This window comes from Oryx dammah, unplaced genomic scaffold (genome assembly GCF_014754425.2).
Source record: "Oryx dammah isolate SB20612 unplaced genomic scaffold, SCBI_Odam_1.1 HiC_scaffold_4, whole genome shotgun sequence".
Taxonomy (NCBI): domain Eukaryota; kingdom Metazoa; phylum Chordata; class Mammalia; order Artiodactyla; family Bovidae; genus Oryx; species Oryx dammah.
The window spans coordinates 55,217,915-55,242,716 of NW_024070188.1; the positions used below are offsets into that span (position 1 = coordinate 55,217,915).

At 41.2% G+C, this 24,802-nt stretch overlaps 1 protein-coding gene across 1 annotated transcript in view; it reads right to left on the reverse strand.

Annotated features, from left to right (window-relative positions):
- ARHGAP18 (Rho GTPase activating protein 18) overlaps positions 1-24,124 on the reverse strand; it is a 136,662-nt gene extending 112,538 nt beyond the window's left edge. The window contains exon 1 of the mRNA XM_040238875.1: positions 23,913-24,124. Coding sequence (XP_040094809.1) covers positions 23,913-24,025 — 113 coding nt within the window. The 5' untranslated portion in view covers positions 24,026-24,124. The remainder of the gene's footprint in view (positions 1-23,912) is intronic.
- Positions 24,125-24,802: the final 678 nt, after the last annotated feature.

Below are 24,802 nucleotides of genomic sequence, written 5' to 3' on the forward strand. Positions count from 1 at the left end.
CCCAGACTTACATATTAGGGGAAAAAATTTTTTTTTTAATTTGGGGTGGAGAGTATCAATACAGAGTTGCAACTTTTTATCAGCCAACTAAAAGCAATTTTTTAAAAATAGCAACTATATCTACTTGCACTAACTTTATTTCATTAAAGACATTTGATCACATAAAACATTTTGTGATCCTTTCAGATCCTATCACATCTGACTGGAAGTGTGAACTCCAAATAACAAATAGGAGGAAAGAAGAACCCTTGTGGTTAAAAATATATAATGGAGGATAGAGGATGGAAATGGCAAAGACTTTGCTTACTTCACAATTTTCACTAGGGCTAGTCCAGTTCACCTTGAATAATGCAATAAGAAAGGACGAAGATGTGTCTTTGCCTGGCATGAAGTGGATGAGGTGATAGAGGATGCATGGAGACTCTGAAACCAATGTAGAGATAACCAGAAAGTAATACAGAGATGGTATCACCATGGGGGGGAGTCGTGCTAAGATTAGGATACTGAGAAAACACTTAAGAGAAATTACTTTTTAAAGTGTGGATTCAACACAGAAGAAGCTCAAGGCCCAGAAACAGACACTGGACAGCGGTGGTGGTGAGGGGGGCAGCAGTTGAAAAATTTCAAGGAGAAGAAAAATAACCAAGCTCAGTAACAGGCTCCATGAAGAAGCCTGGGGACAGCGCTGTCAGTGATGACTCAGATGTCACGAGTGGAGAGCAGACAGGCCAGTAGTAGCACGGCCAGTGACACGGAGGAAGTAAGACAGGAAACGATGCATGAGATAGCTAAGAAACGCTATAAATAGTTACACAGCTGTGGTCTCTCCAGCAAAAAATGCATGTGCAAAATCTCCTGTGTTCCACACCTTGGTGAAATTTTAACTTGGAGAATAACAACACATTAATGACCACTGTTGCTTTAAGAGAGCATGTCTAGGAATGTGTGTCTAAGGAAAAAAAAAAAATAGAGGGAAAGTAGATTTCAATAGTGGCTGGCTTTGGAGTAGTAGTAGATGTGACCTTTATTTCCTTCTTTGCACTCTTAATTATTTTTTCAAATTTCCTCTAAGGAGAATGCTACTTTGTTGGTAAAATTTGGGGGATTTCATAATTGAGCATGTTAGCATGTTGTGGTAGTTTGCAGGCTTCATTAACCCACAGGCAACACACACAAAACGTCCACCTACTTTAAGAATTATGGAGACTTTAGCACACCAAGGGGAACTCCAAATCAGGGTTCACATACCCACTGAAGTCAACATGCCTCGTCCTGGTCTGCCCTCTGGGGACTATTCACATTTAACATGTATCAGAAGTACATAGATTGGTCTCACTCCAGCAAAAGTTAATCATGAAAGCCAAGAAATGTCACCCCAATATTCAACCTAAAGCCTCCCAATGCCAGGAACTACTATTGCAAGGAATTTTTCACTAAGGTCTGTAAAAAGTACTTCTTAGAAGTGTAGAGGATATACGCATGAAGATTTTCTAGTATTAAGTAAGGTGCTTTATTGTCTTAGAGAAATGGAATGGTTACTTTCAAAGTAAACTGGGCAAATCCAATATGCAAGGAACTAGAGAAAGTCTCCATTCCTGCCTCTAGCTCAGGATGTGGACAGTGGACATAGGGCAGCCACTAAGGGAACAAACTCTGGAAACCAGGCTGCCAGGATTTTGAACCCAGCTCTGTTCTAACACCTTCCTAGCATGTCATCTTGAGCATGTTTCTGAGCCTCAGTTTCTTCCATCACATAACCGAGACAAAATTATACCTATCCTCACAGTATTGTGAAGTATAGAGGAGTTAAAATTCACATATAGGATATTGTAAAGCAGCAGAACAGCACTAGGCAAATACAGGGTACTATTATTTTTTTATTTATAATAAATACTGTTGAAAAAGCTCAGCCTTCTCAAAGACCATACTTAAACGCAACCATAAACTGTGCTAATCATGCTGGTGATCATTTGATACCGTTCTACCATATTCAAAAATACAAAGTTGCTTTTTTCCTTCTCACCTCCTCTTATTCCTTCCTGACCTACATTCAAAGATTAACAGAGCAGATACTAGAGTTCCTCAAAAATAATAACACCCCAAAATTGAGAAGCCTGGATGTTTTCCTTCTGTGTCATGCTCTGCCCTGCTCAATCCCTCTCCTAGGAAACCAAGGAAACATCTTTACTCAATAATCCAGTTTGTTGGCAACAACTTTCAAAATCAAGAAACAAGTTGGCTCACTGTTAAAAAAAAAAAAAAAAAAAAAGTCTGTGCTAAAGAAAAATTAATATATTTTTGCAAAAAGCTCTAATAACTAACTCTCCTGTGGAGCAATGCAGCCTCTGAGAATGCAACTCAGTACTTCTTTAAGTCACCTCTTGAGATAATGAATCTTCCCCAGCAGGACTGTCCATTTGTATACTAAGTACAAGCACAAACTGAAATACTAACTCCCACTAGAGCCAACCCCACTACTAGTGGTTGGCTCTGTCATTTACACTTGCCCTCTGCAGGCTGGCTTGTTCATGTCCTAGTGAGCTTATATCTTCTCAGCCATTCACATGAGGCTCCCTGAGCACTCCATGTATGACTATTAGGGAGCCCTAGAAAGCCCACCCCATCTCCAAATCTGGCCAATGACAGTAGCTTCTCTGCCAATAAGATGCCAGGCCAAAGGTTCCCTGTTAGGTAAGTTGACAAGTGCCAAAGGCTTACCCAGAGTTCCCTTGGCTCCTCACAGGGAGCCAAGTGTCTTCCAAGCTGAGTCTCTTTCCTAGGATATTAAGAAAACCAAACACCTGGAAACGGGCTGAGAGTTTCCACAATCCTCAGAATTGCAACCACAGAAGTATTTATACAGACTTGTGGCTTTCTCCAGATTTACATTTCTCTCAGAAGTCAAGGCAGTTACCATGTCAACTTTCACTAAGTTGTCTCCCTAAAAAACTATTCTTTGTAAGCACAGAGACTCATCACTTCAGGACTATCAGCTGCAGGCGCTGGGCAGGTATTCCCTGCTCTTGTCAGAGCCTGGCTTCTACACATTGTATCTTTAGGACTCGCCATTCTGGTTCATGGGTCTCAGAGCTGCAAACAACCACAGTTTCCAACTGTCCAAGTTACTGCAAACGATAGACAATACAAATGTTAGTTCTGAAAATACTAGGGGTCTGAAAACCTACTGACAGAGCCTGTTGCTATTGTTTAGTCACATGACTTAATGTTGTTAAGTCATGTCCAACTCTTTGTGACCCCATGGACTGTAGCCCACCAGCTTCCTCTGACCAGGAGATTTCGCAGGCAAGAACACTGGACTGGGTAGGCATTTCCAACTCCAAGAGATCTTTCCGACCCAAGAATCAAACCTGAGTCTCCTGCATTGTAGGTGAATTATTTACCACTGAGCCCCCAGAGAAGATAAGTAGCTGAACCTTATCCCACAAAGTGGTTTTTGACTGCCTGGGGCTGATAAGCAGTTACTTCCTTCCCCTCCTCAGGGACCAAGTAGGACTTATGGGGACACTCAAGCCCAGGCTCAAAGCCTACCAAAGCAGCTAGAGCCTAAGACTGTTTCTTTCCTTCTCTTTTCTGAATATGGGAAAGAGATGGGCAAGAACCTTCGTTTGAAGAAGTCAGACTTCACTATAGGAAATAAACCTACAGGTAATTACTCATATTTCATGCAAAAGCCCATACTTTCCTCTTCCCTACAACTTACCTCTGTTGACCATCTCCCCATCTCTTCATTGCACTTTGTCTATCTCTGGATTCATTCACGGGCCTCCCTTGTGGCCCAGTGGTAAAGAATCCGCCTGCAATGTGGGAGACCTGGGTTCAATCCCTGGGTTGGGAAGATCCCCTGGAGGAGGGCATGGCAACCCACTCCAGTGTTCTTGCCTGGAGAATCCCTTGGACAGAGGAGCCTGGCGGTCTATAGACCATGGGGTCACCAAGAGTCAGAGCTAAGCTCCTAATGGGACAGAAAGGGAAGGAGACAGTCTAAGATGGCATAAGAGGTTCAATAGCAACCAAACTTTTTTTTTTTCCAGTTATTTGCAATGCTCCTGTGTGCTTTACATGGTTTACCACATTTAATCCTCATACCACCACTGAAACACAGAAAGGTTCAGTAACTTGCCCAAGGTCACATAACTAGCAAGCCTTGGGTCCAACGCATGAAACCATGCTGTCTCCTAAGCCAGAGCTCCCTCTTCTCCCCACAGCACTTTTCCATCACCCCAGTCCCAAATCAGGGGACCCAAGCCAAGGGTCTGTGATGGAGCTGTTAGCTATCCTAAAAAAGGGGGCAGATTACATGCAGCTGAAAGAACTCCCAACTCCTCAGTCAAGGCTGATCTTTAAAGCTTGCCACAGAGTGACCTCAACCTCCCCTTCCTGCCTTTCCTTCCACCTCTCCTCAAGTGGCCTGTCCTCTAAAAGAAATGAGAATCCTCATAGAATCAACCCCCATCTGAACCTCCCTCTCCTTAAAATACATCTCCCTTCTTCCCCTAAAGCCGAATCCTACCCAATCACTCCAAGATGAAACCTTGTTAGAGAAGTTGACAAGTGCCAGAGGCTTACCCAGAGTTCCCTTGTCTCCTCGAAGGGAGGGAGCAGAGTGCTCTCCTCACTAAGCACTTTGACTAAGAAGTGCTCTCCCATTCTTAGTCAAAAAGAGGATGTCCTTCCTCTGCAGACATTCGGAGCAGGGTTACAGTTATTGGTGCATTTGTTTGTTTTAACCTATGTTAAAGCGACTGTAACTTTCTCTAGTGATTGCAACACGTGACACAGCTCAGTGTCCTCAGCAGAAGCTTGAAAACCCCTTACAGGGGTTTATCTCTGAATAGTACAGTGTACCCAGCAGAGGAGAGAATACAGTTTCTGTTCAACAAACATCACAGCAGAGTTAACATAGTACAGTTTTTTTGGTGTTTGTTTTTAAAGATGTCTCAACACTGGCAGCTGCTACACTGGGTAATGAAAACCAATTGAGCTGCTACTGCTACTGCTGCTGCTAGGTCACTGCAGTCGTGTCCGACTCTGTGCGACCCCATAGACGGCAGCCCACCAGGCTCCCCGCCCCTGGGATTCTCCAGGCAAGAACACTGGAGTGGGTTGCCATTTCCTTCTCCAATGCATGAAAGTGAAAAGTGAAAGTGAAGTTGCTCAGTCATGTCCGACTCCTAGCGACCCCATGGACTGCAGCCTACCAGGCTCCTCCGTCCATGGGGTTTGCCAGGCAAGAGTACTGGAGTGGGTGGCTGCTACTAGTGACAATAATTCCAGAGATTCAGTAAACTGATTCTAAGTATGCTCCATCTGAGTACTGTCTAATATAAAAATCTTGATTTTCTTCCTATCTCTCTTAAGGATCTCAATGTCACAAGGTCAAGAAGAGGAAGATTCTAAGTTAATTTTTCAACATCCAAAAATGTTTTTGCTGTTACTCTTCTTTGTCTGGAATTTATTGAACAAACACAACCAAGGGGGCTAATTTTAAATTTCTAGAGGAATTAATAGTTTGTTATCACTAATGATGGCTCTGAGGCCTCATCAGCATCTTAAGAACAAATTTATCAATCTCTAGCACGAAAGACTAGGAGAAACCTGACAGTGAAAGGCAATAATTCTCCTCTCAGATGTAGATGGGAACTCCCCACCCCATCCTACCTCCAGCCCCCTCCCTCCCACCCCCCAGGAAGGACAGAGGTGCAGCTATTGTTTTTGCATTTGAAAATGTCACCAGAGTACTTTCCATGAAAGATATAGGAATGATAACCCACTTACATATTATTTTGCATTAAGATGTCCTTTTGGATTAACTTCAAAAATCATTGCAAGTGTGAATGTACATAAATCTTTTTCTGTTTCTCTTTCTCATCGCTTGGAAAAAGCATACATTTTTTCCATTTGCTTTTCATGAGGACCTGAGAAAACAGCATCGTTGGAAAAACAAGTATTTCTCTACCTTTCTCACTCCTGTCATCCCAGCCTTCAAATTTTCATTTTGAATTCTGAAACTACACAGGTTTGACCATTTAAGTCAAGTTGCCATTCAATTTTAAAAGGGAGCTAGTTAATTTGTTTTTAAAAGAATTATATAAATTTAAATTATTAGTCTAATGCTAATAACAAGCAAACATACCAGATTGCTTTGGCTAAAGAGTTAAATTAATAACATTTTATTAATCACAAAACCAATACAAATTTCCTGCCCATGTAAACCCATATGTATATATGGAATTATTTATATGGACATTTTAAGTAAAAATTAACCAAATGGCTCATTCATATAGTACTAATATTACCTTCCTATACATGTAATGTGGAGAAGGCAATGGCAACCCACTCCAGTACTCTTGCCTGAAAAATCCCATGGATGGAGGAGCCTGGAAGGCTGCAGTCCATGGGTCGCTGAGGGTCGGACACAACTGAGCGACTTCACTTTCACTTTTCATGCACTGAAGAAGGAAATGGCAACCCACTCCAGTGTTCTTGCCTGGAGAATCCCAGGGGCGGGGGAGCCTGGTGGGCTGCCGTATATGGGGTCTCACAGAGTCAGACACGACTGTAGCGACTCAGCAGCAGCAGCAGCATACGTGCAATGTAAAAATGCATAAAATCACAGCTGAACTGAATACATGCTTATCAGATATATTACTGTAAATGCTATACTTAAAATGGAAAACTCTTCAATATATCACATGGATTTAGCAAAAGTGGTAGATTTTAACCTCAGCTCAAATCATCTGTCATTGCATACAACATATAAAATTGTCTGAGTATAAAAATATTTGTGTTCTAATTATAATGACAATTCAATATAATAAGATGTTTACATTACTCACAAGTATAATTCTGGAATCTATAGTTCATCATTTTTGCAATACGAACTACTTGAGTGATTAAAAAAGATGCTAGCGGTACACGAAAACACAGTGTAACTGTGCATTATATCTTGGTCATTTATAGATGGGGGCTCAATTTAAGATGTTCTTTGATGAGCAACATAGGGCATGTTATAGCAGTGCACAAAATCCTCCCAATTTAACTGGTTGTTCCAATTCTTAATTTAGTTCATTAATAACAGTGAGACGGGGGAAGGAGCAGCAGGTCTGTGAGGCAGGGATGAAGGAGTGACTAACCCAGAAATGGTCACCTGGAACACAAATACACCAAAACTTTCCCTAACTCAGTCCTCAATAAAGGATGACAGTCTTCCACCACACCTTTTCAACATGGGGCCCTTAGAACCCTGAGGAACTCCTCTTGAAGAGCAAGATGGCAAGGATGGGGTGGGGAGAGGGAGGAGAAGACACTGAGTTGGGCAGACCCTTTGTTTCAGCCATCTCCATGGAAAGATCGATCTAACCTGCAATGAATTTTGTCCACTTGCACATTTTGCTTAGGAAGCTAGTTCTTCCTAATGAAATTCATTCTTTCGAGCATGTCTTCAAAATACTTGGATTATCAGCATTTCAGGTGGAAATCTAAAGGCCAATTCTCCCCCAAGCTTTAAAATTCACTGGCCAAGGTTTCACAGAACACATGTTTATTAGAGATGTTTTAAAATTTCAGGACTATTAAAAAATAAAAGGTATGCCTGAAGAGGTGCTTCCCTGGACACCTCCCCAGGAAGCATAATTGAGGGGATGTGAACTATCCCATCACAACGGTGCAAGGAGATGGTCTCTGGTTCCCAAAAGGCTGCTGAGAGACTGCATACACACCTCCCCACGTCCAAGAGCGCTAGTGACTGTGCTCCACTCCTGGTCAGCCCACAGTGCCTTCTGGGCTCTTGACTCATTGGAAAAGACCCTGATGCTGGGGAAAATTGAGGGCAAGAGGAAAAGGGGGTGACAAAGGATGAAATGGTTGGATGGCATCACTGACTCAATAGACATGAGTTTGAGCAAACTCCGGGAGATAGTGAAGGACAGGGAAGCCTGGCATGCTGCAGTTCATGGGGTCACAAAGAGTCAGACCTGACTTAGCAACTGAACAACAATAGGCCACCTTGCCTCCCCAGGCTGCCTCCGTACTGACATTGCCAACACCTCTGTAAGGTGACTGGAGCAACTGTCCAATTGTCCCTTACTTCCATCACTGCTCTCCTCCTCCTCCTCCAGGCCCAGGCCTATTTTTCTGTTCTTGACCCTGAAGCCCAGGGACCACACTGTTCCCTTGACTGAGATCTCTGGAACCGCTGGCCTGAGGTGACGATTGGGCAGCCTGGGCTTTCTTTGTTAAACGTTTACGTTGTGAAACGTTTAATTTTTTGCAAAACATATCCTCCCATCCTTCCTTCTCCCCAAAGAGACAGACTGTCCGTGGAGCTAAGCCTGCCTGAGCAGGCTCCTTTATCAAGACCATCCCATCATCCGTGGGCAACCCGGCAGCACAGCGTTCATATTTTCCTTCCCCACTCCTTGTCCTTCCTGCACTGGGACTGCAGACTTGGCTGCTTGGGAAGATCGCTCCATGCAAACCATGTGCCTGGGTCCAGAGAAAGGATATCAAGTCAAGTAGCTGAAAAAGGCAGAGAATCTTGGGAGACAAGTAGATTTCTCTGGGTGATGTCTACACGCCTTCCTGTGTGGCAAAGCAGCAGAGGGATGGCATCCTAGGAAAGCAGGACAGCTCTGGGCGGACAGAGAATTCTATTTTGGTCAAGATTAGCAGTTTGTGGCAGCAGGACATTTACGGGAACATGTCATACAGGGACAGCTTGGCCTGCAATTCAACTATTTATAAGACAGGTCTAGGTTTAGGACCAAGAATAAGGTAATCCCCAACATCTGGCTTTCAGACCAGTTTCAAATTACTTTGCCTAAAAGTGAGGAAGCTCCAGAAAGAGCTGTGGTGGAGTTGATCACTTGGTAAGTAGTTATAAACTAAGAAAATCTATTGATATTTGCTGTGAAAAATCTCCATGGCTAGAAGACAATTCTAAGTATATGCTGTTCAGTCAGCCCATCCTCACTCACCACCTTCTTAAATATTTTCAGTAATTTAATCAAAAGCGCTTTTGACACACCAAATAGGTCATTTTATTTTGAGACTTTTGGGTCTGTGTGGTAGGCCAAGATTTTAATGGCCCTGCATCCCTGTGAAGTGTTTGGATGACTTTAATAAGTGAAAGGAGATGCTCGGTAGCAACTGTGACATGTCCACACTTTCACAGCTGAAGAGAACAGCTCATTTGGGTTTCAGAGGAAAGTTCTCAGGCAACAGAAAGGGTATTGAGACCACCTAGATGGCTGGGGAAGACAGAGATGATATAGCTTCACAGTTGTCTTACTGTCCTATTTTGCTAGGACTAAGGAAAATCTGATTATCAAAGCTTTATTGAAAAGTACAACCACCTAATGGCAAGGACAGTGGTGATGATGGCAGTATTTTAAATACATATCATATTAGAGTATCATGCTGGTTAGGGGAGATTTTCAATGCCTTGAAGACAGTTTCCAGTTTACAAAGACCTACTGATGGAGAGAGAAGAGAGGCCCCAGCCTGGGGCTTTCTCCTCTACTTTACCTACAGGAACCTCCACTTCACCATGGCCCCCACAGCCCCCACCACACCATGGTATGCTCAGACTGCTGCTCTGAAAGATCCAGATCTGGGTCTGCCACAGAAGACATCTTGCCCTTTGAATTGAGTCTCCAGTGTCATTCAGACACATGTGCTTGGAAGAGAAAAAAACAATAATGACCCTTATTCTACATCAGTTAGTAGAATGAAAATGACTAAGGTTCCAATCAGAACTGATCTATATACAAGGAAGGTGTACGATCTCAAACCAGTTATATCATGTATTCACGTGAACTTTCTCTGTCTTAGGATGTGTATGGTTATTCTCACTTTATGAAGATTAAACAAAGTCCATTTTAAAGGGCTCTGAACACAGAGTGTACTCAATAAATATTTGTTTTTCTTTTCCTCTGTGATACAATTTGTCCCAGTTACATGAAGAGCTGACCACAAGAGGCCAGGAGACACCTCAAGGAAGGCCACACAAAATTACTTGCTTAAATGGTAGAATTTACTAAAGCTATTTACTACTTCATTGCAGTAAATGGTATCACGGGGTTTTGAAAGTAGCTCAAGTTCTCTTCCAAAGTGCCTATTTTACTACCAAGTGAATTGCTGAGAATTCAGATTCACATACGCTTCTCTTAACTCCAAAGAGGACAAGAGTTTTATTATAAACACACACACCACCAGACAACCAAACGTTCTGTTGTAATTTAACTTGCTTTGCATATACTTCCAGAAGCCATATTTAGTTTACAAAAGTTGGAAACTAATCATTTCTATGAACAGCAAGGGGAAGACCCTGACAGCAGATTGCTTGGCTTCAAATCCTAGTCCTGCCATACTTGGCTCTAGGCCCTCAAGTGAGGTTTGTTGCTCCCTGCCTCTATTTCTCCTTGTGTAAATTAGGAGTGATGTCACCTGCGTGCTTAGTTGCGAACCTCTCTAAAGTAGTGGCAGCAATCCTTACCTTTAAAAAAAACCAAACACTAACATTGTCCTCTTCTTTCAAATAGAGAAAATGTGTAACACATCTACCCCAGACCTGCAATCCACACACAGCAAAATTCCCATACGTAACTAACAGACTATCATGGTGAATGTAAAATGCTGAAAATGCTGTTTACTGAAGACCAAACCATTAGTGAGACTAAGTGCTGTTTCTAGTTGGTGACATGGCATATGACCTCTTGGCTGACAATGAGTGTGGTTTTCAAGATATCCATGTCATACTAAAAATGTAACTCGAGCTATTTCCCCCACATTTGGGTTTAATATGTCATTATTGGGTTTGGAGGCATACATATAAATTTTCCCTATAAAAACATGAGCTAAAAATATTGTATTAAAAGATGTGCATGCTATAAAGCTTGGGTATTAAAAAAGCAATAAACATTCTTACTGTGGAAATATGTTCACCAAGAGAAGCTTTAAAACGGCATACTTTTATTGATAAAACAGTGCCCACAGAAGGGTAAGTATTAAAAATCCATTATACTACTACTAATACCAATACTACCACCACAACAAATAAAGCCCAAAATATGTTCCTAACTCTATACAATTTTTCAACATGTTTCCACTTATAAAGAAACAATAATATTTGGAGATTTTACAAATTGTGTTCCCTGGAACATTGGTAACAAGCAGCTTTTTTTTTTTTTTTTTTTTTTGAAGTGTCCTTGGTGCAATAAATTTAGAATATGATTTTTGATATCAGGTTTTTTGTTTTTGGAAATTCACAATACTAACTAAAATATATGCTATGCTATAAGGCATCTTGCATAAACTTGACTTACACCTAAGTATTAGACCACAGAATGCTTTCTTCTTTCTTAACAGAACACCTAGTGATAATATTCCACACAATTTGGGAAAAAGAAATCTATCACTTTGACTTATTTATTGAAGGAATTTTGTTTTAAGCAAATTAACAAAGTAATGGTTTTTCCTGAAATGTGTAAAAAACCTATTAGAATAAGCCTTTCATTTTAAGGACACATAGCCTGGCCGTGGCTTCCAAGATTCAGGCGACCAACTAAGCTCAAATTTCTTTGCCTGCAAAACGGAGATGATATGATTCCAATCGACAGTATGCATGCGTGCTCAGCCACTAAGTCATATCTGATTCTTTGCAACCCCATCGACTGTAGCCTGAGGACTCCTGACTAGCCAGGCTCCTCTGTCTATGGGATTTCCCAGGCAAGATTACTGGAGTGGGTTGCCATTTCCATCTCCAGGTACTGGGACAGGAAAAAATGATGTATTTCTCCAATGACCCTAAAATCTTAGGAACTACGTGAGCTGATAAAACATTACCATCATTGCTATAGACAAATAACTAAAATTTATGCAGCAAGTTCTCACAAAACAGTGGCAGCTCTAAGCTGAGGATACAAAGTATTTTTAAAGAAATGCTTCCTTGGTAGCTCAGACAGTAAAGAATCTGCCTGCAATGCAGGAGACTCAGGTTCAATCCCTGGACAGAGGAGCCTGGTAGCTATAGTCCACGGGATCGCAAAGAGTCGGACATAACTGAGCGACTAACACTCTGAAGGAAGTGTGGCGAGAGGCAAATACGGTATAATAATTGGTATAGTAAAGCAACGTTTCTGAACAAGAAAGAAAGGAAATTCTACAGTGATGCTATTTAGGTATTCTGACAAGCAGTGATAAGAATTTCTGGACGACTGCTAAATTTAATTAATGTTCTGGGAGGAGAAAAAGCAAGCAACTCAAATACTGGCAATTAATTTTTATACAGCTTCTGGGATGTTTTCCATATGTACTATGTGATCTCAAAAATATTATGTACTCCAAAATACTACATCTGTATCCAATAGTCCCTTAGAGTAAATATCACTGGATATAAACAAACAAGAGCCTTTGGCAACTCTGCTGCTATCAAATAGAGGGAACATGTTCTTCACAAGGAAGAAGATCTCATTTCTTAGGATTATTCTTTCCAAATTCAAATCCACTTGTACCTAAAATCAAATTTAGAACCTTTTGTGAAAAACATTTTTGAGAATCTTTTTTTTGGTGGAAAGGAGAAAAGTCTCTATATTAAATTTTTTACAAACATAATACTCAGTCTTTCCAAAATATAAAATATCAATCGATGCACAAATACAGTTAAATTCCTAGGATATACCGGGTAGTGAATCCATCTAGTGCTTAGGATAAAGAAAAATTAGGCCTAAGCTTAAGGCATTTATGCTCTTGATGAATAGAAAAATTTTTCCAACATAAATTTATCTAATAAAGCAAGGCCAGAGCGATAAGTGTACAGAGGATGTGCACGTACTAGTGGAAAAAGTTGAAGTCAAGCTCCAGGGAACAGAGGTTTTTGTCTACAAGAGCAGTTGGCCTACGGCCAGAAAAGGCAGGTAGGAGATGCAGAGAGACTGGAATGATAACTGAGTAGCTTATTGCCAAAGATGACCTTGTTACCCAGCTGAGTAAGCCTCTCCTTCACTGAGAGGAGGTGAAGCCTGTTCCTCCATGCTCTTAAATTCGAGATGGGCTATGATTCATTAGCCCACAGAATATGGGCAAGCGGCATTGAGTAACTTCTGAGGCTAGGCCCTAAGAAGCCTGGTAGGTTCTACCCAAGAAGTCTTAGAATGCTCATTCTGGGGTAAGCCAACAAGAGTGTGGGAAGTCTGCTCTGATTCTGCCATGCTGTGAGGAAGCCCAAGCCAGCCATTCAGAGAAGCTGCAAAAGGAGAAAGGTGACCCAGCAGTGCAGGTCAAGCTGTGCACAAAGAAGCCTCTGATGACCGCCATGCCTCAGCCTACCTTGCTTGATGGATCCCAAGAAAGAACTTGATTGTGATCCTCCAGAATCAAGAGAGAAAACTGATAAGTCACTAAGTTTTGGGTAGTATGTTACATAGCAACAGACAACTGAAACCACCACCTTGACCTTCAGGATAGGGGTCACGTACAGTGGTACCCGGGTCAGATCCAAACTGCAGATCAGATTTTGAGGGGGCTTACTCAGTATTTTTAAAATTCTAGCTAACATTTTCTAATTAAACATACATTTTTCTACCTGCGTTTTTCAATCATCTGCTTCACTTATTATATAATCTGCCAGGCCACTATTGATTCTTAAGTATATAAACATTTTTCTAAAAAATGAGGAGCAAAGGATTAATAGGGCTTCCCTGATGGTTCAGACAGTAAAGAGTCTGCCTGCAACGCAGGGGACCCAGGTTCAATCCCTGGGTCAGGAAAGATCCCCTGGATAAGGGAATGGCTGGCTACCCATTCCTGCCTGGAAAATTCCACGGACAGAGGAGCCCGTCAGGCTATAGTCTATGGGGTCGCAAAGAGTCAGACGTGACTGAGCAACTAACAGTGAAGGATTAATACACTTACACATTTACCTAAATACATCCAGTCTGATGACATTATGTAAGTACACTATATTCCAAAATGATTCAAAAATGGTATAATGTAAAACATTTTAGCCTGGAGATATTAAAGCATATATATCCCCATTTTAACAATCAATGATTTACTTTAAAAAAAAAAAAAAAGACACCATACAAACTCACTTCTACTTTGATCTAAGTAACTTCTATCAGATGATGGACCATAGCTTTGACAGCATTATTTGGACCAGAAAGAAATGAAAAGACACTCACTTAGTAACTCTAGTCTAAACATTAATTATAGAATAAGTTGATCGAGTTACATGTTTCTATACCACCTATAAATAGACAAAGTTCCTTTCAACTTTCAGTTCCCAACTCACCTTTTCCTACTCAAACCAAATCTTAATTACTCAATAACAAATTTTTGTGAAGTTTTACACCTCAAGAAAGAGAACCACACCATGGCTTCCTAAATATGATACTGAAAACATTGTTTCAGAATCCATCCAAAGTATATTGCAAGCTCCCTCAGAGTAGGAATTCTTATATTCATTTTATTCTAGGCTTATATATACTCAGCAAAGATCTTCACAACTGTTTATTAAAATACATATTAAGATTTTTTGAATAATTAAAATTTTAAGACATTCTACATTTATATATTTTTAATGCCTTTCTGAATTATCCAAATCTTGTTCTAGGTAGGACTTCGATTTTATGCTGCTCATCAACAATAAATAATTCTTACTATTTTTTTCAAAATATATGGATGATATCTGAGAGACATTAGCATTCAGAGATAAACCAGATCTCTACAGCCAAACCACCCAAACTTGAAAAATTCTTGCTAGTGTGGATTCCATTAATTTTCTACACAGCTTCACTTTTACAGCAGCATGCTATTAAAGCATTTCCCATTTTAAGTTAATTACATTTTACAGTTCTAATCTGATTCAACTAGAGACACAACATATATCAATTTCCACATTTCTAAATCTTCCAAAGGAATGACCAATTTTGGCTAGTGCCTGCTCCCTAATGTAGGTCAGGCACGTGTTCAGGACCTGTGGAAAGACACATCAGGGTATGCAGCGCTCCCGTGTGCCTTGAGAAGTGCACTGTACTAGAGAAAGACAAAACTAAAGGCAGCAGAAAAAACATCTCTTTGACGTCTCAGCTAACAGAGATCCTAAAAGGCACCAAAGAACATCATCCCCAACTTATTCGAAGATTTTACTTGGGTTTGAAACATGTTATTGGGAACTCAGGACACATTCTCCCATAGCAACAATGCCACAAATACATGGTGCTTAGAGTTTTCCAACTGGCGAAAAGAACTCTATTAATCCAGAAAATGGCACAACTGGAGCTCTAGGGATTTGATTACCATCTGTGATGCTACTTTTCTGCCTATGGAAAATGGCTTCTGCATAACTTAGTGGATTACACCTCCCTCCCCTTCTCCTGCTCACCATTTCTTTCCTTCCTCCAGGTTCCCCCGTCCCACCACTAAAGTCCTCAGTCTCTTGGAGGAGGAGGCAGAACAGCCTACTCTGTGAGCCACTCATAAGCAGGAACTACCAAGTTAATAGCAACTTGAAAGGCAGGTATGAGAGGGATTTGAGAAGAACTGGCTAAGGGGACAGAAGTTTCCTAGGCGAGGCCCAGTGCACGGTAAGCATTTAAAGTAATGTATTATGTATGATACAGAGGAAGAGAAAAATCAATAAATAGTTTTTAAATGTGTGCACTAAATGGGAAACGGGATGCAGCTCAGGGGCAACTGTGTGAGGACCTGGGCTGCGGATATCACACCTTCAATTTAGCTCTCTGCTCCATGAAGCTAAAGTTTAGCTTCACTGCTTGGTTATAAGATCAAGAGTTGTTCAGAAAGTACACAGGTACATTTTAAGGGGGAAAAGTGTAAACATTATCCTGTCTTCAAATATTTTAGCTATGGTGATATATTGGGGCTTTTACCTACAAGTATTCAAATAAGCTAAAGTCAGTTTGGTCTTTGAGGAATATTAACAAATAACTGTTCCTTGCTCTACATGAGATGATTTTCCATATTAAGAGTAACAGATGATTTAGAAATTTATATCCACCCAAACTACAAAAAGTTGTTTAAAACAGTCACCTGGGCCTAACAAGAGTTCAGTACCCTTTAAGCCCTTTTTTAAGACAGGTATTCTTTGTATTTCTTAAAATTAACATAATCTGAGATATCTTTATAAATATCTTAAACTTATTCCAAAATACTATTTCTCAAATTAAGAAATTATACTGCACATGTATTAAAGCAAACATTCTTTTCCCAAACCACTTACAACTCAGCTTCAAAGATGCTTTCTAGCAGTATTTCCAGATTAATTCACCAACATCTGAGACTGAAAATAAAAGTATTAGTCCCTCAGTCATGTCCAACTCTTTGCGACCCCAAGGACTGTAGCTGCCAGGCTCCTCTGTCCCCTGTATCATCATAAACGGTCACTGTGCTTTACAACAAACACTCTTAAGAATGTTACATATACTAACACATTCAAACCTCATAATTCTTGAATTATGTATTAATATGCCCAGTTTGCTGGAGAAGGCAATGGCAACCTACTCCAGTACTCTTGCCTGGAAAATCCCATGGACGGAGGAGCCTGGTAGGCTGCAGTCCATGGGGTTGCGAAGAGTCGAACACGACTGAGAGACTTCACTTTCACTTTCCTGCATTGGAGAAGGAAATGGCAACCCACTCCAGTGTTCTTGCCTGGAGAATCCCAGGGACAGGGGAGACTGGTGGGCTGCCGTCTATGGGGTTGCACAGAGTCGGACACGACTGAAGCAACTTAGCAGCAGCAGCATGCCCAGTTTGCAGAAGGAAAAGAAAAAACTGAGGCTCTATGACATTAAATAACTTGCCCAAGATCACACAGCTATTAAATGACAGAACCAGGACTCTGACCGAGACAGTCTAGTTTCAAAGTCTATGGATGTAATCACTACACCCTACTCCTTCTTATACTCATTCAAATTTTTATTACCTGCCTAGAGTAGGTCAATCCCTTTGCTAAACCCAAGTAAAGAGACAAAATGAGACAAGACCTCCATAATCAAGGAACTTACATTTTAATTTAATACACAGCAAAAAAGGAAAGTGCAAATTAAAGCAAAAAGTTCAGTATGACAATTCTGGTTAAGTGAACTGTCCTGGGAAAAGTTAGAGTATTGAGAATAATTCAGCAATAATATTCCTGATGTGTACATTTTTTTTAATGCTTTCAAAAGCTACACAGTTGATCTTTAGAATTAACCTTGTGAAGCAGAACTTTATCACACTCATTTCATAGATGAGGAATCAAATCAAATTCTAAACAGCTTACCAAAGATGCCAAGTTACCTCTGGAGGGAAGCTGCCCCATTGACAGAATCTGCTTCTCTAAAAAGACCCCAGAAGGTCAAATCATAGGCTTCCCAGGACAGCTCCAAAAAATTAACTGGGCAAAACTGATCCCCGTTCAAAAATTTGAAATTAGCTCATATGCTATGAGATGTAAGATCTTAGAGGGCTACATAAGTGGGGCATCCATTAAGAGACAAGCTCAAGCTCAAAATATGATTATAAAGCCACTGGACAGAAAAGAATAGAGTCTCCAAAAGAGAGCAACTTATCATGTGACCAGTCCTGAGGGAAGAAGACATGGTCTTTTCCTTATGACCCAGATGCCTGCAATAAACCTCATTTTCCCTAGAGACGCAAGTGTTCTTTGCAAAAGTAACTTACCGAAACAGCATGTGTCAAAGGGATGACGTGTCACCATTTTTTTTAAAACACAAAAATTCAGATGTTTGGTGGACTTGAGTAACGACTCCAGATGTAGTAACTGACCATGCAGATCTCCATGGTTTCTGCTTACTTTTTTCTAAAAAGGGGATAAACTTGGCCAGTTCCCAGCAACAAATGCAGAAGTCAAAAGAATGTGTCTTCAGAATTATCCACACATCATCTCATCTGCTCCCTCTGCCCTAATCCACCCAACACCTTGACTTGTCCCTATCTATGCTTTGTGCTCAGTCGCCTCGGACTTTTCTGTGACCCCATGGACTATAGCCTGCTAGGCTCCTCGACTTATGGGATTCTTCAAGCAAGACAGTGAGTTGCCATTTCCTCCTCCAGGGCGTCTTCCCCACCCAGGGATCTAACTATTGTCATCTGCATCTCCTGCACTGAGGGTGGGTTCTTCACTGAATAGACTGGGAAAGCCCAGTCTCCTCCTGTAAGGAAACTTCTTACTTTCTATCTCCTCTTATCAAAAGTAAAACAAAGTCATTAAATATCAGTACTGACTAAAACTTTGACAACAAGCCATTTTATCTCGGAATATTTGTATGAAATGAAAGGTTTAAGTCAGGAAAGAAATCACCTAGAGGGGACAGTTCAGGAAGGTACTGGCATCACACCTGGTCTAGGACACCTTCTTCCCCAAACCAAGTGAGGAGGCCATGCTGCTAACCCTTCCCATGCCCACTCTCCACCGCACCACCACTGAACCAACAGCCTGCAGGCCTCAAGTTTCTGCTGTTGCAAGCTTTCTCACAGGGCCACCACTGGGTAACAAGTAGAGAGGCTTCTCTGGACTTCTGGGTAGCATTCAAACAAGATGTAGGAGAGCAGAGGCTGCCAAAGAGTGTGAGACCTTACAGATCCACAGCCACGCGACACAGGGAACTTCCGCTTGGCACAAGTGTAGCCTTGGCCTCTAGGATGCCGGGTCCTTTTTCTAACCTGTAAATGATACTCAGGTGTACAGATAATGAGGATTTTTTTTTTTTTTTTCAGATAATGAGGAATTTTAAAACAAGAGAAAAAAGTAATTCATTTCGGTGGGCCAGTTATTAAAAACTCTTTAGGTCTAATTGCCAGGCAATCCGGAAGCCATCACGAGCAGTGTTAAATGCATCCGTCTTTGTGAGTTCGTTTTGCTGTAACACTCTCAAAAACATGACAAATACTAAGAACTTAAAAGAGTAACCATAAACCTTGAAAAGCACTAGCCTCACTCAGAAGAGAGATGAGGGTCAATGGTGAAAAAAGTCGAGGAACGTTTTCAGCAGGTTCCTTTCGTTTTGCTTTTTTTTTTTAAAGGTGGGGTTCTTGAGATTTATAAATCCTTATACTTGAAAGACATACACCTAATATAAGTCCCATGAAGATACTTTAAAGAGGCCCACAGAACTCGGAGACCTCACAGATGAGGATAGTTAGAAGGTAAATACCACACAATTCTAAATGAAGGTAAGACCTGTCTAGTTAGAATACTGGGTGTTCTAACAACTCAAGGGAAAATTACTAGTAGGACTTTTAAATGACACAGTAAAGAAAATCAGTTTTTAGAAAGCACTCTTATACCAGGAAATGAGGACTAGATTGATCTAGAAAACAATTATCCATATGGGCAGGTTAAAAATGCATTTGGTCACTAACTCCTGCAAAATCAGAATGACAAATCACCCTTAAACTCCAAGGTCAAGGAAAATAGTCCACATATTACATAATTTCATTATAAAAACTCTTCACCATTCCTTCTGTCACCAAAAATATATAATTTCAAATAATACATAAATTCAAAAGGAAAGAACTCTATCTGTGGTATCTTACTTTTTTTTTTAATGTTATAAATTCAACTTGAAAGACATAAGAAGGTGGCAGCCCTTCTTAAATTAAAGAGCCCTTGACTCTTTAATTTGGCACACCGGAAGCAGTAATTCTTAAAGGAGGAGGACAGAAGCATGGAGGCAGCAATTAGTCCAGCTGCCAAAAGAGGACCCACATTCCAGCCTGCCATAAAAGTAAATGTTTGCAGACCTCAGAATGGCCCATCAACGCCCCAAGGCAGGCCTGTTATAAGTGGCTGTCACTAGTTCAAATTGTAAATGTTGCTTTGGATCAAAAGGACATCTTGAAGGTCTTTTAAACTTCCAAGGCCTGAACTTTTACAGCATTAACTGCTGGTTATGTCATTTTTAGTTAAGTATATGGATTACGGCCATGTTTCTTAACATGTGACAAAATATTATTATTTGTAAAAATACTTCTGAAATGAAAAAGAATATATTATACACCACAAAGCTCAATAAGTTCTTTTTCTGTATCTACTGTGAAAAAAAGCAGAGGCTAGCCATAAACTCTTCCCTGTTCTATGGGCTTTACACGGACCTTCCCACTTAATCCTTCCTGTGAAGTGAGTACTACCATGAAGTTCAATTTACAAGACAGTTAAATAATCTTTCTAAGGCCAACCTGTTAATGACTGGCAGAACTGGGATTCGACCCCATGCAGCCTGGCCCCCACACCCAGAGTTTCAGGGTTTATGTCACTGTGACCTAGTGCCTCTTGGTTCTGCCTGCCCAACACCAATGGCAAATGGCTTCAGCAAAATAAAATCTTTCATGAGGAACACCATACATGTACTCATGGAAGACATAAAAATATCTCATATTATAACTAGAGTCAAAGGTTCAGTACGAAGAAAAATACTATTGATGTTGCTGCTGCTACTGCTGCTAAGTCGCTTCAGTTGTGTCCAACTCTGTGACCCCATAGATGGCACTATTGATGTTAATATTTATCAAATATCAGCAAAAACTAATAGGAAGCAAACAAAACAAACAGCTCTTCTTAAGATGACAGGAAAGTCAAGGCAGAATAGTAAGGATAGCCAAAATGCTGTATTTTTTGAAAAACTGCTTTGCAAAAGTAAACATTAAAAAACCTACTTGAAAATTAACAAGTAAATAAAGTCTTATAAATATAGCTACTCATAAAAAGTGGTTTCCTCTGGAAACATTTGACTATGTACAACTCAGTCAGAACTAGTATTAGCATATTTCTTCAAATCCTAACGTTTTCAAGAAGAAACATAACAAAAAAAAAAAATTGAAAGCAGGATTCTGTAACTATTTGAAAGACTCTAACCAGGACTGGGCTTCTTAGGTGGCGCAGTGGTCAAGAATCACCTGCCAATGCAGGAGACACAAGAGATGTGGGTTCGATCCCTGGGTCGGGAAGATCCTCTGGAGTAGGAAATGGAAACCCACTCCAGTATTCTTGTCTGGAAAATTCCAAGGACAGAGGAGCCTGGTGGACTACAGCCCATGGGGTCGCAGAGAGTCAGACACGACTGAGCACACACACACAGCAAAAATAAGAGTAGCAAGAATTCCTTAATCAAATAAACAATGACTATGTCCTGATAAAGAGGGATAATGGAATGGAATGGAGAGAATTTTAGACTAACAGATAACTTACAAAATTAGCTCCTTACTATCTCAGCTTTCCCAAAGACCAAAAGAACTATTAAAAAAAAAAAGGATTTGTTAACTTAGGTCTAAAACTCACTTTCTATAAGTATCCTAAATCATATATATAATCCTTTATACTTATCAAACGGCATATAATGAGTTCATCTAATTGAACTTTTGAATAAGTAGTTCATCAAAGTGCATATTATTTAGAAGAGACAAAGTCTTACAAAAAGCCAAATTAGACTTCTGTGCTGCCTTCAACAAATGTTAAATAGGTGGACACAGAGTCTAACTTCTGTCTCTTTTTAAGAGGTTTTATTTTGGTTTGGTTTTTGAAGTGCTTTTTAAAATAGGTATCTGCCTTGCACCTTGGGGCACCTTGCCAGTGCTTAAAGTACAAGCTGAGCAGCCCAGCCAGAGCCAAAGCCCTGTGTATTGCCTCTCCCTCATCGTCATCTTTAAGGGATCACTCCTGATGCCATTCCTCCTTCAAATCCCTCCTCCCTCCACCTACCCCAACTGCAATATCTCAGCCCTTCCAAACTAAAGAAGGTGCCTCCCAAAGAAACACTGAGCTTATCTGATAAATTAGTTCATGTGCTTAAGGGTAAAAGCAAAAAGGACTGTCCCTTTTCTCGCCTTTCCTCCCAGCCCTAAAACAAAGGCTCCCATCTGCTCCAGCAGAGGACTCTGATTCAGTGGTGGGAACTGGCACCAGTATGGGCAAGCAATATGGCAGCCAGTGGGGGGGAGGGGGGCCTGAAAAACATCTGGTGCTGCCATCCCATGGAGAGCACTCACTCTGAGCAGCTGTCCACCCTGCAGCCTCTTGACTTTGCCCTAACCTAAGCTGCAAATGGTGGGTTTCCTGGTGGCTGAGTGGTAAAGCATCCACCCACCAAAGCAGGAGCTGCAGGTTCGATCCCTGGGTCGGGAAGATCCCCTGGAGAAGGAAATGGCAGCCCACTCCAGTACTCTTACCTGGAGAACCCCATGGACAGAAGAGCCTGGCAGGCTACAGTCCATGGGGTCTCAGAATTTGACACAACTGAGTGACAACAAGGCTGAGAATGGCCCATCCGTTCCTCTCCTTTGTCCCCACAACCCACTCAAGTATCGGTCACCCACAAGAGGCAGCGAAGCTCCAAACACAGGATAAAGTCTCCATATCTCAATACGCAAAGGCCTAGAAAAGACCTTGCAAAAAAGCCTAATTCCTGAGGTTTGAGTCAAGGTAGAAGTGAGAGGTCAGGCCTCAATGTCTCTAAGGTTCTTTTCACTCAAGATCCAAAATTCAGCTCACATCCTCAGGCCATTCCAGACTAAAGTCTCTGGACAATGTGCTAAGTCAGCACAATTCTGGCAATTTGGACTGTCAAGCGGAGTCCAAGTTATGGACAATAAGGGCTGGCATTGCTGTCTGCTTACTGCTGAAAGGTTACTATCCCATTAGTGCACTACAAAAAAAAAAAAAAAAAGAGGTTGAAAACACATTATGAGCTCTCAGACAAAATACTTAAAAAGACAGAAAATAAAATAACACACCAAAGCACAAGCAGCAAATCCCTTTTATCTTTGGAAATGAATTAATTCAACAGAATACATATGGTAGTTGCTATGTAAGGAAAAATTCTAGTCAGCCTGGGAATCTAAGGCAGAATATTACAGCCATTCCTTTGATTTTTATTCCCCTCCCCCATATCTGGGGATTTTAAAACAAATGAAAGAAGGCATTATTCCAGCTTAAGACCTAAGCATAAGTCACAAAAGAACAAAGAAGGTTTTATTATCACATTAAACATCAAGGAGGAAATGTGCTTACTGATAATTAGTGTCCTACCCTATTAGGTTAGCATTTGCTGTTTGTAAGCTTCTGGGCCAATATTTACAATTTATATCTAATATGGAGGTAAAAATGTTCAGCTAGTGAGAAGGTCATTAAGGAAAGGTAAGAGGGAAAAAAAAAAAACTTGAAAAAACAGAACAAAGTACACAGAGAGAAAGGTACTCTTTGCACCTCAGTGGTCTATAGAATATTCGCCCCCTCTACCTATAAAGTGAGTTAACATTAAACACAGGTCACTCTGGTAGCAGAGTACTACTTCCTGACAAAACCTTTCTGAAAGCTCCCCCAATAACAACAACAAAAAAATCTACATACACCAAAGAATGTGAAACATACTGCCACAGGCCAGTGTTTTGGGCTTTCTGCCTAAGAAGTTTGCTTTCAGCCAGAAGAGGGGGAAAAAAACATACTGTAACAACAACAGATTGTACAATGAACAGCCCTCCTGCTTGTTGGCACTGTTCCCAAGCAGCAGTTTCAGTGGCTGGGCCTTGGGCCCATTCAAGAATTCCATCTCACAGGAAGTGTTTCAAATATAGTTATTTGATCTTTCAGCATTTGCAAATGCACCTGCTGAGCGAGGAGCCTGACAGCCATCGCCCCAGTTCCTTCCTATCCGTCTTCACCAGTCATCGTAAAGGCGGTTTCGGACTCAAACTAGGTGAGATGTAAAGTATAGAAAGCCCCAGTCAAACATTTCTGCTGCTGCACGAGGTTAGGCGCGACCTGCGGCTGTCGCTTACTTTCTACCCACACCAACTTCCCTGTCACTTTCTTCCCGGAGGAGCAGGTAAGAGCGTTTTGTTTTGTTCTCTGGCTTTCGAGTGCCCAGGCTTACCTCGAGGCGGCTTCCTCCCCGCCCTTGCCATGGCTCCCCCCCAGGGCCTGGTCCTTGCCGCTGGGGTGGTAGGCAGTGAGCACAACTGCCTGGGAATTGGAGAGCCAGCTCATGGTGAGAGAAGGGGCATAATTTCTGCGATCCTGACACAGAGGAGGGAATGAAGTTCTTGGCTCGCCCGGCAACTCGGCTCATTAGCATCCGCAGGCTCCGCCCACCGAGGCCAGCGATTCACACGGGAGGGGCGGGGCCTCTCGGAGCACGGCCGCGCCTCTCCAATGGGGAGACCGGTGACTCAGAGCCTTGGTCCCAGCCCGGGACCAGCCCAGTCCAACAGGCCGCAAGTTAAAGGGTGGGGGTGTGTTACTTGTTGCCCCCTCCCCCAAGTTATTCTGATCTGATTAAACTGCCAGGTTGTAGCCGCCTCTCATTTCTGTAAGCACAAGTTTTCTTGGTTAGGAAACAATGAATTGACGCAGAGCCTTTTTTTTTTTTTTTTCTTTCTTTCTTAATTCCTGTTTCCATCTGATAATTTCTGCTACTTCATGTAACACGAGTAAGAGCTTTTCTTAACCCCTTCACGTCAGCGTTAAAATTAACCATAGCAAAACCCAATGAACCTGCCTAGCAGACAAGAGAGGCTACCTCTTGTGTCCGGTTAAAAATGTCATTAAAAAGATGTGCACCTGAATGTCACCTTCTTTCACATAAAAGCCAATGCCAAGTTTCCCTTTCGCTTTTAATAAAACACCCTTCAGTACCAAAAAGAGATGCATCTACCAAAAGTGTTAAAAGGCATTGTTGAGAATTTAAAACATAAATAAATAAATAAAGTACTTACTATTTGTTGAGCACCTACTATATGCAAGCCTCTCTCTGTGACAGGTGTT